The 16,266-nt window shown below is 49.1% G+C and overlaps 1 protein-coding gene across 8 annotated transcripts in view; it reads left to right on the top strand.

The window, feature by feature from the left end:
* DAB2IP (DAB2 interacting protein) overlaps nt 1-16,266 on the top strand; it is a 201,677-nt gene that overhangs the window by 82,657 nt on the left and 102,754 nt on the right. For 7 of the 8 annotated variants that reach the window (XM_066256323.1, XM_066256320.1, XM_066256326.1 and 4 more), the window contains exon 2: nt 11,958-12,061. In XM_066256323.1, the coding sequence (XP_066112420.1) occupies nt 11,958-12,061 (104 nt within the window). Of the gene's footprint in view, nt 1-11,957; nt 12,165-16,266 lie in introns of those variants that run through there. The other variant, XM_066256328.1, reaches the window with a different exon arrangement.

Genomic DNA, 16,266 nt, shown 5'->3' with positions numbered 1-16,266 from the left:
CTGCTTTCACGATATATCACCAGAGTTGAGTAGTGGAACCCTAAACTGTGGACTCTCTGGGTCTTTATGGAAGAAATCTGCTGACCCCTGAGAGAGAGAGCTAAAGCCTCCTACGCTCCCTGCAGGGGTGACCGGCCTCCCTCTGCTTTCATACCTGACAACGCATGCAAATACTTCAAAATGGGTGGTGTTGCATTGTGTTTCAAAGATGAACAGAGGTGGGGAGGTAGAAGAGGGGCACGGGGGGACAAATGGTGATGGAAGGAGACTTCCTTTGGGTGGTGACTGCACAATACAATATACAGGTGATGTAGAATAGAATATACATTTTATATAAAAGCAATCTAATTTTATTAACTAATACCACCCCAATACAGTTAATAACATTAAAAAGGAAATGAACAGAGAGAAGCTGCACACAGCAGAGAGGAACAAACGCACGTCGACACTGGGACCTCCTTACTCCTGAATCCCAGCAGTGCAGAAAAACGCCAGCTCTCCGCAGACCCCGGGACGGGCGGCAGAGGCGAGAGTCACAGGAGAAAACCCAGGAATAAAAATGGGGAAGGTGACACTGGAGTTCCTGAAGATCCTCAGAAAGTCAAGGAGGAAAAAAAAACACTCAGGGATGAGAGAAGCCTTCAGGCTACTTAATTGATCCTTGGAGTGACCAGGAAACTCGGAGTTTTCGGGAAGGCTGGAGAGTCTTTGAAAGTGAGGTGCATGTCAGGGTGAGGAATGGGAAGCAGAACTGTCCAGGGCAGTCGTTACGGGACTCTGGTAGAGGAGTGTAAAGAAGAGCTGGTAACGGTTCTGCGGAGGCTGAGAAGTTCACAAGACTTACACTGAGGCCAGCCGGGGCCAGGGAGCAAGCCCTTGCACTGTCCTTTTGGAGAACTGGGGGAACACATCTCCTTGGCTATTCCCTCCTACCTGTCACCCCCCGTACCAGCAGTCTGACCCTCCACGTTCTGTTTGAGGAGCTGCTCTGACTCTATGTTGAGGTTCTCAGGCCAGGGAGAGGTGCCCGGGACCCGATGCCTTTATGGTGATCTCCGTGCCTCTCTCTCAGCAGACGCACCCCCACCTCCACTGACTCTGAATCATGTCCTGAACTTAGAGATAATTTGAACTCAGATCCAACTCCATTTGAGAGGCAACGGGCAATGAAGTTTTGCTGTCTCATGATGTTTACTCTTCCTCACACTTAACGTCATGGAAACAAAACGTGCGTGGGTATCAAGCAAGCCATCCTTTTCTACCTTTCAGCCAGGCTGGGATGGGCTCTGGAAATGTAGGGAGAAGCCAAAGGCAGGGAGGAAACTCGGATTCCTCCTGACTTGGGACCCGTTATCCTCTCACCGGTCTGTGCACAGAGGCTCCAGTCTCATCGTGGGACAACCCCTAGATTTAGAGGTCACTGGGCTTGAATTCCATCTCGGCATTTCCTAGCTGTGTGGTCATGATTTTTTTCAGGCTTGATATTTCTAAACCTCAGTTTCTTCCTGTTAAAGTTGGAGCAGATGCCACAGTCACTGTCCCTCTTAGACCTGTTTCTCCATGTTTCCTGGTGGTCCATTTTAATTACATACAGAAATCCAGTTGTTTTAGCGCTGTTTGTTGAAAAAATGATCTTTTCCGCCGTTAATTGACTTTGCACTTTTTTTTTTTTTTTTTGCTAAAAATCAATTGACCGTATCTGTGTGGGACTATTTCTCACTCTCTTCTGTGCCATTGATCTGTGTGTCCATCCTTATGCTAAAACCATGCTGCTTTGATTACTTCAGCTACATTTCAAGACTATAAAGTATGTCTGGAAACCAAAGAATATAAGTCTCTCAACCTGTTTTTCTTTTTCCAGAGTGTTTGGCTATTCTAGGTCCTTCCCTCTGCCATCTAAATTTAAAATTGAGCTTGTCAGTGTCTTCAGAAAGCCTTCTAGGATTTTGACTGGGATTGCATTGAATCTACAGATCAGCTTGAGGGAAGAAATGCCATCTTGACAATGCTGAGGCTTACCAATAAAATATGTATATCTCTGTTTATTGAGATTTTCTTCAATATCTCTCAGCAATATATTTTTAGGAATTAGTCTTATATGTGTTTTGTTAAATTTACTCCCAAGTAAATGCCTTTTGCTAGTTACTGTGAGGGATGGAGATTTTACCTTACTCGCAAGCTAATGACCTAACCTGATAGAGTTTCATGGGCGCTGGCAGAAGACAGGAGACTCGTAGGTCAGAGACCAAGGACTCTTGGCTCACGGCACAGCAGGGAACACGAGTTCCATGTTTATACATCGATTCCCTTTCCCCCTAAGCTCCGAGGGCAGTCATAGATGGTCTATTCTAGAACATAAAATGATCTACTCTGTTGTTTTTCTAGATTACAACTTCATGCCTCTTAACGGGATCCGATCTATTGATATACTCTATGGGTCAGTCTAAAAGTTATACCAGGAACTGAAATTCAGTTTGCTTTAGTATTAAGTCATTAACTTAGAAACTTGGAGATAACTTAAAATTCGAATTCCAAGTTGTCAAATAAGGAGAGTTCAAAGTTATCTGTAAAAACCAATATGTACACGCTTAAACTTATGCCCCTTTTAATTTGATGGAAAAATTAAGCCTATTATGTAGTTATGTTGCTCTGATTTAATAATACCGTTTTTGAACAAAAGTGCAGAAGCATTAGTACTGAGGTGGAATTTGGGGGCAAAAAGAAACAGTTTATGTTTTCTGAATGGATGAAAAATAGGATGAATTTATTAATATTGAATACATATAGACAATTAGGTTTTGATCGTCATGGTTCCCTCTGGAGTGCTATCATTAGAACTTACACACCCTAAAGAAGTGTTATTTGATATAATCGGCACCTACTCTAAGGATGAACACACAGGGTGCTGAGTGAGTATTAAAAGCTGGAATGCTCTCTAGGGACAGACGGGAAGACATCTCTAAGCTGTATTATGACATAACCCACAAAGGTGCCGTGTACTTTTGTGGTTTCCAAGTACGTGTGGTTCTCACCTATGTCATTTGATAATAAACACATTGTGGGGAAAGAAAGGGGTTTTATGTTATGCATGGTGATGGCTATTCTGTGTCTGAGAGGAGGCGTGTCCCCTTTCCTAGGGCGGCCGGAGATGAGGGAAAGGAGAAGTGAGAGCCCTGGTGGGTGCGCAGCCCTCCTCCGGCCAGTGGTCTGACGCCGCAGCCCTCCGCCGGCCAGTGGTCTGACGCCGCAGCCCTCCGCCGGCCAGTGGTCTGACGCCACTCTCCCTCCGTCTGTACTTTCATGGAAGGAGAATGAGTTGTGCTCTCATCAGTGGGGGCCTTGGTTTCCTGTCGCCACTGTGAAATTTTAGTGTCTTAAAACAACATGGACTTATTGTCTTACGGAGGTCCACAGTCTGCAACCAGTTCCCTGGAGCTGGAATCAGGGTGGCGGCAGGACCGCATTCCTCCCGGAGGTGCTGGGCAGAATCCATTTCCTTGCCTTTTCCTCACTGCCCGTGTTCTTTGACTCCTGGCCCCATATCATTCCCACCTCGACCTCCGTCACCACATCTCCTTCTCTGCCTTCTCTGCCCTGCCTGTCTCCCTCTTAGGAGGACCCTTGTGATGACATTGGACCCACCTAGATGATCTAGGGTGAGCTCTCCATCTCAAGATTAATTTAATCACATCTGCCATGTAAGGTAACAACTCACAGTGTCTAGGGGTTCGGACGTGGGCTCTTTAGGGGCCATTATTCCGCTCGGGTAGGGTTTAGCAACCTTGAAGGAATACCTCCGCTCTCAGTCCTGATGCTGCATGACCAAAGGCTGAACTGGATCAAGTGCGCAGGGGGAGGCAGGAGACCTACCAACTTATCAGTGCAATATTTTGGCAAACTGTTTATTTGGCTAACTGTAAAGAGCAGATAATAATAGTATAGATGTGCTTCATTCACACACACACACACACACACACAGGCATCAACTGGACAGCTGTGTCTGGAAAGTCCTAATAATCTGAAGATTTCATGGCCCGTTGGCATGGTAATTTTACTTTTGGCTCTTCCTGAAGTTCTTGACCATGCCTGAGGTTGGGGGTCGGGGGCACTAGCCTGTTGGCACATAACAAGCTTGGAAGCTGTTATGTTCCTTACGTGCAGGCTTGTTTCTAAGTTTGTTCTGTGGCCTTTCCTGGCCTACTTTCTCTGTCTGGTCCTTTGGTCTGCTGTTTATTTTGATGTCATTTGTTTTGTTTTCTGATTTTGTTTTTTCTCTTGTTATTTCTTCTTTTTCCTCCTCAGACATATTCAGAGGGCTCAGTTTGTACTGAATCATTATACCACCTATTTATACTTTACTTTTACTATTAGTTTTGGGGAGTCTGAATTATTCTTCATTCAGTAAATGGCACAATCGTTTATGCCCACCTGTAGCCTGTCCCATACTCCAAAGAGAACCTCTGGTAACAAATCTGAGAGTACTATTCTTGATATTTCTCTGTATAAGTGCACATACTTACAAACAGAGAGTAAAGCATTGTATTCATTTAATCACGTAGACATCAAACATATTTCAGCCTAAAAGGTCCAGAGTAGCCTTGGCAGTGATTTTTATGTGCCTCACCTCTAGCTGGCTGGCCACTTTGCACTCAGTAACATTGTATGCCAGTACAGTTTATGCAGGGATGGAAATCTCATTTGTCTACACACAGATATGACTCCTTGTAGTTCAATAGGCTACTTATTAACTTTTTATTTTGAAACTGTTATAGATGTATAGGCAGTTGCAAAAGCAGAGAGAGGTTTCCATTACCCCTCACCCAGTTTCCCTGTAATTATAGTGCAGCAGCCTCCGGCGTCCATGCCCTCCGGACAAAGACCCGCCAGGAATACACCTCTAGTTAGAATAAGTAGGATTTATTACCCATTGCAGTGAAGGGGAACACACACCACAGGGAACCACGGGGCCTCTCAGTCGGAGTGGGGTAAAAAGAACCTACTATACTATAGGATTTGGGCTTTGGTCAAGTCATTTGGGGGAAGTCTAAGGAAGTGAAGGTTCATGCCAGATTGACTAGTGTCAGAAAGCGGAGGGCAACTGTATGATGGGTTATCTCAAGTCTTATCTCTAAGGACAGGAAGCAAGCGTGGGGTTAAAGCTGTCATTGGTGAAGCAGCCGTAGTTACTCATTTTAGCCAAAGGGAGGGAATGTTTGGGATTTTGTGGGTGGCTCAGTGACCTGGCGCTTGTTGGTTGCTTAGACAAAATTATGACGTGGCCTTGTTTTGTCTTACTTGATCGTGGTGACCTTGTCTGAGGTTGGTGGCCTGTGAGATTGTTTATGTCCAGCAGGAGAATAACATGTCAAAACTGTGAATGCCAGGCCAGCTTCCGGATGGCGGGGGCTGCGTGCCTATAATTCTGTGTCATTTTATCACGTGTCGCGCATAACCACCACTGCAATTAGGACACAAGACTTCGTCACCACAAAGGTCTCTGATGTGCTGCTCCTTTATATTATACCCACCTGCCTGCCGCCCCTCATCCCTAACCCCTGGCAACCACTGATCTATTGATCATCTCTGACACTTGACCGCGTAGATATTGGCTTTTCCCCCTTAGCACAATGCCCTTGAGGTCCACTTGAGTTATTACATAGGGCAATAGTGCATTTCTTTCTCGTTGCTGAGTATTTCATGGGATGTGCATTCGTTTCCTATTGCTGCCATAACAAACTGGAACAGGGCACTTAAACAACACAGATTGGTCATCTTACCAGGCCTGCAAGTCAACAGCCTGACATGGGTCTTGCAGGAATAAAATTAAGGTGTTAGCAGGCTGTTCTCCTTTCTGATGGCTCTAGGGGGAAAATCCACTTCATTGCCTATTTATTGGCAGAATTCAGTTCTATGTGGTTGTAGGACTGAAGTGCCCATTTTCTTGTTGGCTGCCAGCTGAGCTGTTCTCAGTTTCCTGACAGAGGTCACTCACATTTCTTAGCTTGTGACCACCCCCTTCTTCCATCCTTCCTCCATGATTAGCCTTTCCCCTCCTTCCTCTTCATCATCTCATCTTTCTGATGCATCTTTCTCCCTTCTTCTTCCACATATAAGATTATTCCAGTCTGGATAATCCAGGATAGACTCCCATCTCCAAGTCCTTAACCTTAATCCACATCTGTAAAGTCCCTTTTGCCATGTAAAGTAACAGAGTGGCAGGTGCTGGGAACTGGAGTGTGGACTTCTTTGGGGGGCCATTATTCTGCCTCACACGTGATGGATGTACCACAGTTTGTTTAACCACTCACCTATTGAAATGGTTAATTGTGTTTTATTTAGTTGTTTTCAGTTTGGGGCTGTTACAAATAAAGCTGCTATGAACAGTCTTGTAAAAAAATGTATATAAGTAGATTGCACTCTGTTTCCTTTTGAAACGGACTTTTTTCACTACAACTCATATTTCTGAGTTATATTCACATTGATCTTATAGCACTGGGTTTTTTGTAGTGCTGTTGTGTCCCTTACAGTTCTGAACAATGTCCCCTGGAGTCATTCCCTCTTCCTTGCTGTGCAGTATTCCACGGAGTGATTGCCCCAAGGTGCAGTCATCCATTCCCCTATTGGTGGACATTTAGGTTATTTCTGACATATTGCTACTGTAAACAGCGCTGCAGTAGACATCTTTGTGCAGGTCTCCATGTACAAGGATGAAGCATTTTTCCAGACTGGACATCTAGGAGGGAAATGAAGCCAGTGTGTATGTTGGTTTCAGCTAGCTATTATCTAATTGTTCTCCAAACCCTTTTCACTTCATCCGCAGTGATGAAAGCTTCTCCTACATTCCTGTTAACATTTGGGGTCAGCGTTATTTTTCATTTGGGCCTAACCAGAAGGTGTGAAATGGTACCTGGTAGCTTTAATTTGCATTTTCCTGATCATTGTTGAGGTCCAGCTCACACACACACCTCTTCTTTCTACGCTTCTGCTGACGTCTCTCCTGAGCCCAGTATTAGAAGTTGCTGCCTCTACCTGTTTTTGAGCATTAAGATCTGGGCATTGCTACCCGACAACTAAAATTTGGTGTCTTGTCTGAAATTACAGGATGTTCCTCAGACCTCCGTGTTTCCATGGGAACAAGTAACAGTCATCCTTCATGATTAGGTGGTATCCATGGCAACCAAGCCAGCAGCATTTGAATGAAACCGATTTTATTTTATTTATTTTTTGCAAACACATGAAGGTTAAAATGTGCTTCTCTGCCTGTGGTTTCCAAGAATAAGAAGGCAGCTTGGCCTTCCCAGTACAATGGAGACTCTTTTGATCTCTTAGGGGAAAGGGGGTCCAGGATCAGCTGGCTCTGTGGCCTAATTTTGCAGACTGAAGCCTGGGAGCTCATGTGGAGGTCACATAGTGAGCCTGAGCTGAGGGGAGACTCCTTGAACTGTGCTCCAGTGTCTTGGGGAGACTCTAGGAGGTTGGCCAGTTCTCCCTTCTCGGGATTGGTCCTTATAGATGACACCTTCACGCTGTACTATTTGTGTTGCTTAGACCTGTGAGGGTATGAGGCCCAAGCCTGTCCATGTCTGCTTCCCCCAATTAGAAAAGGCATGTTGCTGAATCGAAGGTCAAAGGCAGCTGTGTTTTTTCAAGGACCCGAGTGAAATCCCTAGAGGCAGATTCGGGACTCGGGGGTCAACTTTCCGTGCTCTTTGCCCGAGTAAAATAAGGAGGGTTTTCTATTTGTTTTGGTGGTAGTCCTGGCTTTGACTCCTGGACACACTGTATAGCTGATAAATCCTGAGCTCAGAGACAGAAAGCGGCTGGCCTGGGGTCGCACAGCAGAGCCAGGGTTGAATCCTGACTCCTAGTCCAGCCTTGGGCTTCTCACCCCACCCCCCTGCTCCAGCCACCCTCAGCCTTTTCTGAGGCCTTAAATGTGGGCTGTGGGTTACGGGGTAACGGGATTTCAGCATATACTCATACTTTGGGGAACTTTAGAGGAAGTCACTTACCTCTCAGAACCTCAGTTTCCTCATCTGGAAAATGGAGCTCATCATAGCCATCTGAGTTGTTAAGAAAGGATTATATTTGGGTGGGTCCAGAATTTGCATTCTCCATAAGGGGCAATATTGGCCCCAAGTGGGCAAAAACTGGGTTCTAGAAAGGAGAAGGAGGCGCGACAAAAATCTCAGTCTTTTTCTGCCTAAGCCCAATGTATGTGCAGTGCATAAAAGGTACTCACTGTATATGTGGCATTAAAATTTTATGGGGGGAAACTGGGAAAAATGTATCTAAAAAGAGTCCTTAGGGGGAAAGATAATGAATAAAATGTAGGAAGTGCTGCTTGTCCAGAACCCAGGGACCCATGAGGTTATGATTACGAGTTTTGTGGTCGGAGCTGCCGCAGGCTTGGGGGAGCTGTTTGGAGTGTCGTGTCAGGAGAGAGCCTGGTGGGGCCCAGACTCCGCCCCAGATGTTCGGTGTGATCACGCAACAGCTTCTCTCGGGCCCTGGTTTCCTGTCCAGATGGAAAGGAGCTTCCGTCAGCTGCATGGATGAGGGCTGGTTGGTTCTCAGCTGAGATGTCGCCTGGTGGATCAGTGGGGGTCCAGCAGGAAACAGATGGCATTTACACTAGGATGATTTGAAGTGTGGGCGGGTGTGGGGAACCGTGAAGAGGAGTGCGGGACCCCGGAGCTGGTGACGGCCGGGGCTGATCCACTGAGGCCCGCCCTAAGGAGGAGAGAGCGCCGGAGACAGGGCCAGTGATGGTAGCCGGGACTGTCGTGGAGGGAGCAGCAGCCCTAGTGACTCTCCTCCCTCCCCTGGTCTCCCACCAGGGTTTCCCATTGGCCAGGCCCCATGGAAGCTGGAGGGCCCAGAAGCTCAGTTGGTGTGTTCTGCCCAGGGCAGTAGCTCCCCCAGAGCAGAAGGCAGGGTGGAGAAGGGTGGAGAATGTAGCAGGGGCCAAGTGGAAGCTGCCTGGACAGGGACCAGGGCTCCCCTTCCGTTTCCTCTGGAGGGCGGGGTCCTGCCCTGTGGCCTCCCTCCTGTCTTTCTACCTTTTGACATAGATGGGGTGCAGCCAGTACTTCTGAATTGAAGTTTAAGGCCATTTGGGTAATACCCGAGATGATCTTTGATACAGGCCTGTTGGGTTCCGGGTTCCTGGACAAGTTCCTTTCCTCTGGTCTCAGCTTCCTCATCTGTGAGATGGGTGGTGGGACCAAGCCATCTCCGAGAACCCGGGAAGCGAGAGGGGTTCTTTGCACGTGTTGTAGGGCACATCGGACTTGGGCTCAGAGGACAGTCCGCCTTGCTGGCTCCTCATGTTCTACCAGGTGATTGTTGTGTCTCTTGGCTACAACCATGATGACCTGACTGCCCAGGAAGGGGCAGTGTGGCCAGGCGTGTGTGCGTGTGTGTGTGCGTGTGTGTGTGTGTGTGTGTATACGTGTGTGTAGCTCTGAGAGGTTTCCGGAGCACAGTGCTTCACACACGGGTAGAACACGGGTTACTGCCTGACCTGTGGTGGCGCAGTGGATGGAGTGTCGACATGGAAATGCTGAGGTCGCCAGTTCGAGGCCCTGGGCTTGCCTGGTTGAGGCACATGTGGGAGTTGATGCTTCCAGCTCCTCCTCCCTGTCTCTCTCTCCTCTCTCTCTCTCTCTTCCTCTCTCTCTCCTCTCTAAAATGAATAAAAAAAAAAAAAAAAAAGAACACGGGTTACAGAGGCGACCGAGGTGGGGTGCTAGGGCTAGGGGAGAGGTGAAGACTTGTGAGTGTGGGAAAAGACTTCCTAGGGAAACCCCAGAAAAAATGTGTGTCCCCTGAAGCGAGAACAGCGGCGCTCGTGGAAGAGGAGTAAGGAAGGGTCTAAACGGGGAACTCCCCGTGAGAAGCAGTCACTGGCCTGTGGAGGGGTGGTGGGGAGGACGGTTTCTGGAACAGGTGGCCCAGGGCTGGCCGGTCCACACCCAGACCTGGCATCAAACCCTGTCCCAGGCCTGCCCGGTGGTCACCAGGGTCTGAACCTGACCCCGCTGGTCGCCCAACGTGGCTCTCTGCTCGGCCATTGTCAGGGCTCAGCCCTGAGCTTGTCCCGGTGGGGTGAGGAGCGCAGGTCTGTCCTTCCACACTTCCGAGGCCCCTGGCCAGTCGGCTCCATAGAGGGAGTGGAGCGGAAAGTGCAGATGTTGCCCCCCAGGAGCCCTTCTGCCTTCTGGGAAAGGCTGTTCCTCGTCATCTGTCCTGTGTATGTCACCACCCACACATGGACATGCACCTGGGAGGTGGCTCTGAGCCGGTGTGCGCTGGAGTCTCTGCATGGATGTAAACACGTGTGTTTGCCGGGCGTGCATCTCTGACTCTGCACCTTGGTGTGTTCACAGGCACCAGGGAAACCTCCGCCCTGCTCTTATTCTTTCTTTTGAGTCAATGGGCCTTTCCCAGCAGGCCCCATGCAGGGCACTGGGGACATGGAAATGCAGCCAGCTAAAGCGTGGGTGTTAGAAGTTCTGCAGTCAAGCAGAGGACTCTCCCTCCCTCCCTCCCTCTCTCTCTTTCTCACTCTGTCTCTCTCTCTGCAAAGTGAGAACGTTGATAGGAGGGACTTGTGTCTGGCTGTTGCTATAGGAGCCAGAGTGGGCAGAGAGCTAGGGGCAGAGGGGGTTACGAAGGGTCCCCTCCAAGGCCTGCAGGATGGGTCAGATCGGAAGGAGCCGGAAGGGGGTCTTCTGTGGGGCCCACCGTTGGCGCAGCGGCAGGGAGGCAGCAGGTGCCGAGCGTGGGTGGAGGAGCCAGTGAGGACAGCAGCCAGGTTGGCCTGACTTGGGAGATTTTAAGCAGGCATGTCAGGCCATGGCTAGAAGTTTTCAGTGGGCTGTCACCATTTAAAAATCAGAATATGTCATATATTAAAGAAAAGAAAAACAAATTGCCAGCTTCTCTTGAACTCGGGGGAAGCTATAGCTGCACTGGATCCCCAGTGGCTAGGTCGAAGTAACCAGCTGGAGCCAAGTAGCTGGCTGCTGCCCTTGATCCATAACCTGCCAGGCCCTTGAACTTCTCTCAAGGGTAAAGCGTATGGAAGAGAAGGTCTGAATTGGAAGCCAGAGATCACAGCCTCTCAGGTTGGGAGGGACTTCTTGTATGCCTCCAATAACAGGGGGCTCATTGTGTGTCAAGATATATGGCTTGAAGTGCAGATTTTCGGAGACCTTTTAAAAAGATTGTAGTAAATATATATTACATAAAATTTGCCATTTTAATAATTTTAAGGGTACCATTCAGTGGCATGAAGTATATTTACAATGTTGTGCAGCCATCGCCATTCTCCATTTCTAAATCTTTTCCATCACTCCAAACAGAAACTCTGTATCCATTAAGTAGTAATTCCTCACTCCCCCCACCCCCCCACCCCCACCCACCTTTTCCATCCCAGGCCCTGGTCTCCTAAGCTGCTTTCTGTTTCTATGAATTTTCCTATTCTAGGTAGTTCATATAAGTGGACTCACATCATATTTGTCCTTTTGTGTCTGGATCATGTCACTCAGAATGTTTTCAAGGTTCCCCCACATTGCAGCATGTATCGGAACTTGCATTTCTTTGTATGATGGAATAACAGTCCATTGTGTGGCTACGCACACGGCTGTGTTTACCCATTCCTCTGCTCGTGGACACTTGGGTTGCTTCTACCTTTTGACTGTTGTGAATAACGCTGCTATGAACATTTGCATACAAGAATCTTCAGTGTTCCTGTTTTCAATGCTTTGGGGCAGGATTGCTGGGTCATTTTGTAATTGTCTTCAATTTAAGGGGGACTGCCAAACTGTCTTCCTACAGTGGCTGTATTATTGTATGAGGATCTGTTGTCCTGGCCAGGATGGGATGACAGTAGAGCCTGACAGCATGGTCCCAATCGTCCATGCTTACCTTCTCTCTCCCTCTGTTGACAGAGTCGCCCCAAGAAAGGCCGGGCTCCCGGCGCAGCCTGCCTGGCAGCCTCTCAGAGAAGAGCCCCAGCATGGAGCCCTCAGCCGCTACACCGTTCCGGGTCACGGTAACTATCTCTGCACCTGGCCTGGGGTGCTGCTCTGTGAACCCACAACCCCCCTTCCTGGAGCCTCACGGACCGGGAGAGCATCCAGCCTCCCTTGTTCTAGGTATCCAATCGCTCAGCTGCTCCCCTCTCTGTGGCTCAGCCCCACCCCTGGGGGCCACATGGGGGTCCCATCCTGTGAGGGAGGGGGCAGGTGGAGGATGGAGAGCCATGTAGGCTGAGGAGCCCAGCCCTGAGCTGGGAAGAGAGAGGCTAGTGTTAGGTCAGATGAATGCACCCTCAAACTTAGGTGCATGTGCATGTGCGCGCGCACACACACACGCGTATGAACCATGTTTCCCCAACTCTTAAGATGCACAATTTTTGTTTTCAGATTTTTATATCTCTTGTTACAGTCCATGATGTGTCATAATTTAATTCTTATGATTTTTCTTTTTTTTATAAAAAGTACTGATTGATTTTTAGAGATAGGGGAAGGGGGAGAGAGAGAGAAAGAGAGAGAGAAATCGATTTGTTGTTCCACCTATCATGCATTCATTGGTTGATTCCTGTAAGTGCCCTGACTGGGATCAAACCCGCAACCTTGTCGTATCAGGATGATGCTCTAACCGACTAAGCTACTCCACTAGGGCTCCTGTGTTTTTTCTTGGTGGCACATAAAATAATAGTGTATCTTAAAATTGATGACATCTTAGAATCAACAAAACACAGTGTATGTATCTTAGCTATTGATTTTAGTGGTCCCACTAGCACAAACCTAAACAACTATACACAGACAGAACCCAGTGTCCCTTAATGTCTGACTCTTCATGCCTTCTGTGTCCCCACCTCCTTGCTGCACACGCACAGACTATTTTGTGTCCCTTTGCTCCCCCATTTAGCATGTCACCATGCATCCCCCTTCTAGTCCTCTGTCAGCCACCAGAGACATGGGAGGTAGACACATTTTCTTCCCCTGCGAGCTTATACTGTGGAGGAGATGGATTGTTGATCATTTGTTCACCCATTCATTCATTCAACATTTTTTATGGCACACCTGCTGTGTGCCTGGCACGATTCTTGGGACGGGCTGGGCAGGAGGAACTGGCTGAGATAGCACCGGGTGGATAAAGCCCCTGACCTTATGAGTTCACATTCTCATGTTGGAGCTATGTGATGTGCAGGAGAGAACCAGGGAAAACCAGGAGGCCTTTTTAAAAGTGGTGTGGGTGGGGCTGAAGCCCAAGGGATGAGGAGCCAGCCCTACGGAGAGCATGGCAAACAGGCTTTTGGGTAGAGGGAACAGAGAGGGCACAGGCTTGGCTGCCACTGGGCACTATGACATGGAGCTTCAGGAGTGAGTAGCTGTTCCTGATGGGTTCGGAAGAGTTTCCCCTGGGAGCTGATTTTGAGCTGGGTCTTAAAGTGTCACTAGAAATTGGGTAGGCGGGGACAATGAGAGGGAGTACCGGATAGGGGGAACATCAGTTGCAAAGGCACGGAGGCACACTAGAAATGGACCTGTTTATAGGATGGCGCCATACTTGGTGGGATTGGAGTTGAAGGGTCTGGAGGACCATGTGGGAGGCTGGAGGGCTGGGCTAAATCTGGGTTGGGTGGAGCCTCTGAGTGCCAGGCTAAGGGGGTGGGGCTTTCCTAATTCCAGTGATCTTCTCTCCTGACTGCGTGTCAGTAAATACTTTCAAAGTAGATCCTGGGCCCCCTCAGGATTTCAGTGCAGTGGGACAGGGCAGGGTATGGCTATCTCCATTTTAACAAGCTCCCCCAAGAAGTGAGTCTCAGCCTCGGGATCAGCCGCGGGGAAGGAAGGCAAGGAGAAAAAGGAAGCCTGTGGGGAGTGAGGACTCAGGGTCCCTTCCCTGGGTGTGGCTGGACCCCTGGAAGATGGTCTCTAGCCTGGAGCCGACCCCTGAGGCCATGACAGCTGGAGCTGAGCCTTCAGGGTGCCTTAGGGGACAATGACTATTAGTAATACAGCTGCCTGCTTGATGCCCAGGATCGGACATATCTGATCACTCTGAATCCTCAAGACAACCCTGTGGCTGATATTTTGATCACCCCATTTTACCGCCGGCCCCCCGGGATTCCTCGTCTCGCCTTCCCACAGATGGGAAAACTGAGGCTCAGAGAGATGAAGTCACCCATGCGTCAACTCCTATTAATGGAGAACCCCAGAGTGCAAACATGCACTCCCTCTGGCTGTGACGAGGACCTGTGGTCCCCACACCCTCCCAGCACCCCATCAGCAATTGCTTTATACCTGTTTCCCTTTCTTTTGCTGCTGTAATAGGTGTGTCATCACACCTTGAAGTTGCTATAATTTGCAGCTCTTTAATTGCCAGCTAGGCTTGGCATTTTTCCTGTAGCGGCGTCTTCGCTCTGTTCCCGGCCATGGAAACCACCTGTGGATCAGAGCCAGCACCCGGCTTCTGAACTGCTGGGTCCCCGGATTCCTCGTCTCGCCTGCCCACTTATGGTCTGCATGATGGAAACTGTGCTCAGTCCTCCTTTAGCAACCCTCAGGGGTGCTGTGAGTACCCCATTACACAGGCGAGGGACCAGGGGCTCAGAGGTGAAGCCGTGTGCCTGAGTGACATAGCCCGATACAGATGCTGGGACTGCCGGACATTTATGTTTTGTGTACTTCTCTGGGCACCGTGGCCCTTTCCCGTGTGCAGCAGTTAAGGAAACGGGTGTGAGTTGAGTTCTGTCCTGTGCTGGTGCTTAGAGCTGGGGGAGGGGGACTGGAAAGATCGGAGGTGGGGATCCGAGTTCAAATCCCAGCTCTTCAGTGACCCGTGTGACCTCATTGGTCACTGAGCCTCTTTGAGTGTCCGGTCCTTGTCAGTGAAGTGAGGAATGCCTTCCTCAGAGGACCGTGCTGGACCATCAACCCAGGTCTGGCCCATGATAGGTGCTTAGTAGGTGAATCCCATCATTGTAATCTGATGGTGCTTCCCTTTTTGGCTCCGGAACAGTCAAGATCTGGGGAGGGTTGAGGTAGAGAGCAGAGGGCAGGGTGTTTGGGGGGGAAGATCAGCGATGCCCTGGGCCTTGGGGGCAGACTTGAACACGGGCCCTTTGCAGGACCGGAAGTGCACCCTCTCCCCCTCAGCCAGAGCTCACACTAGCTCCCACGCGCTGCCACGAGCCACATCCTCACAGGCACAGCTGACTGCTGCTCTGTACAAGCCCTCGAGGAAACCTGGGGAACGTGGCATTGCCTGCGGGGGGCAGGGGAGACTACACAGGACATACCTGAATCATTGCTCTCTTTGCTGCCATTTCAAACCTGGGTGACGGGATGTCACCACCTCTCACAGAAGCATATACCTCTTGGCGACCATGTAGTTTAAGGGAGAATAATGTTTCAGGTCTATAGGACTAATTCTGTTCACGTCTTCCATGAAAACTGAGGGGCTGGATTGTCCAAGGTTACTACCCAGCTGGGGCACTTCTGAGTCTGGGCTGGCTGAGCCCCTAGAGGTAGCCCTCACCCCTTTGGTGGGTCAGCCTAGGACTGCAGCCACCCCACAGGACATCGGAAGCTCATACTTTATTTTCAAACATCTCATTATGTTCTTAAAAACCAAGTCTACTAAAATGAACACAAATACCCCTCTTGGAGACCCTGGGACCTCAGTTTATCCTTCTAAAACATGGGGGTAGTGGACTTTGTAAGACAGCATGTGGCTCGGGGATACAGTAGGCACTTAAATGTTTATTTTTTTTATTTTTTATTTTTTTACAAGAACAGAGAGAGAGTCAGAGAGAGGGATAGACAGGGACAGACAGACAGGAATGGAGAGAGATGAGAAGCATCAATCATCAGTTTTTCATTGTGAGACCTTAGTTGATCATTGATAGCTTTCTGATATGTGCCTTGACCGTGGGCCTTCAGCAGACTGAGTAACCCTTTGCTCGAGTCAGCGACCTTGGGTCCAAGCTGGTGAGCTTTGCTCAAACCAGATGAGCCCTCGCTCAAGCTGGCGACCTCGGGGTCTCGAACCTGGGTCCTCCGCATCCCAGTCCGACACTCTATCCACTGTGCCACGCCTGGTCAGGCACTTAAATGTTTTGATGTAGTAACTCAGAGAATGAGCTGTAAAGTCAGCAGACCTGGTGCTGAGCCTCATGCCAGCTTTGTGACTTGGGCAAGATATGGAACCTTTCATCCACCTGGTGCAACTTCCTTCTACCTGCAG

Source organism: Saccopteryx bilineata, chromosome 2 (genome assembly GCF_036850765.1).
Source record: "Saccopteryx bilineata isolate mSacBil1 chromosome 2, mSacBil1_pri_phased_curated, whole genome shotgun sequence".
Taxonomy (NCBI): domain Eukaryota; kingdom Metazoa; phylum Chordata; class Mammalia; order Chiroptera; family Emballonuridae; genus Saccopteryx; species Saccopteryx bilineata.
This window is presented reverse-complemented; position numbering and strand designations above follow the sequence as displayed.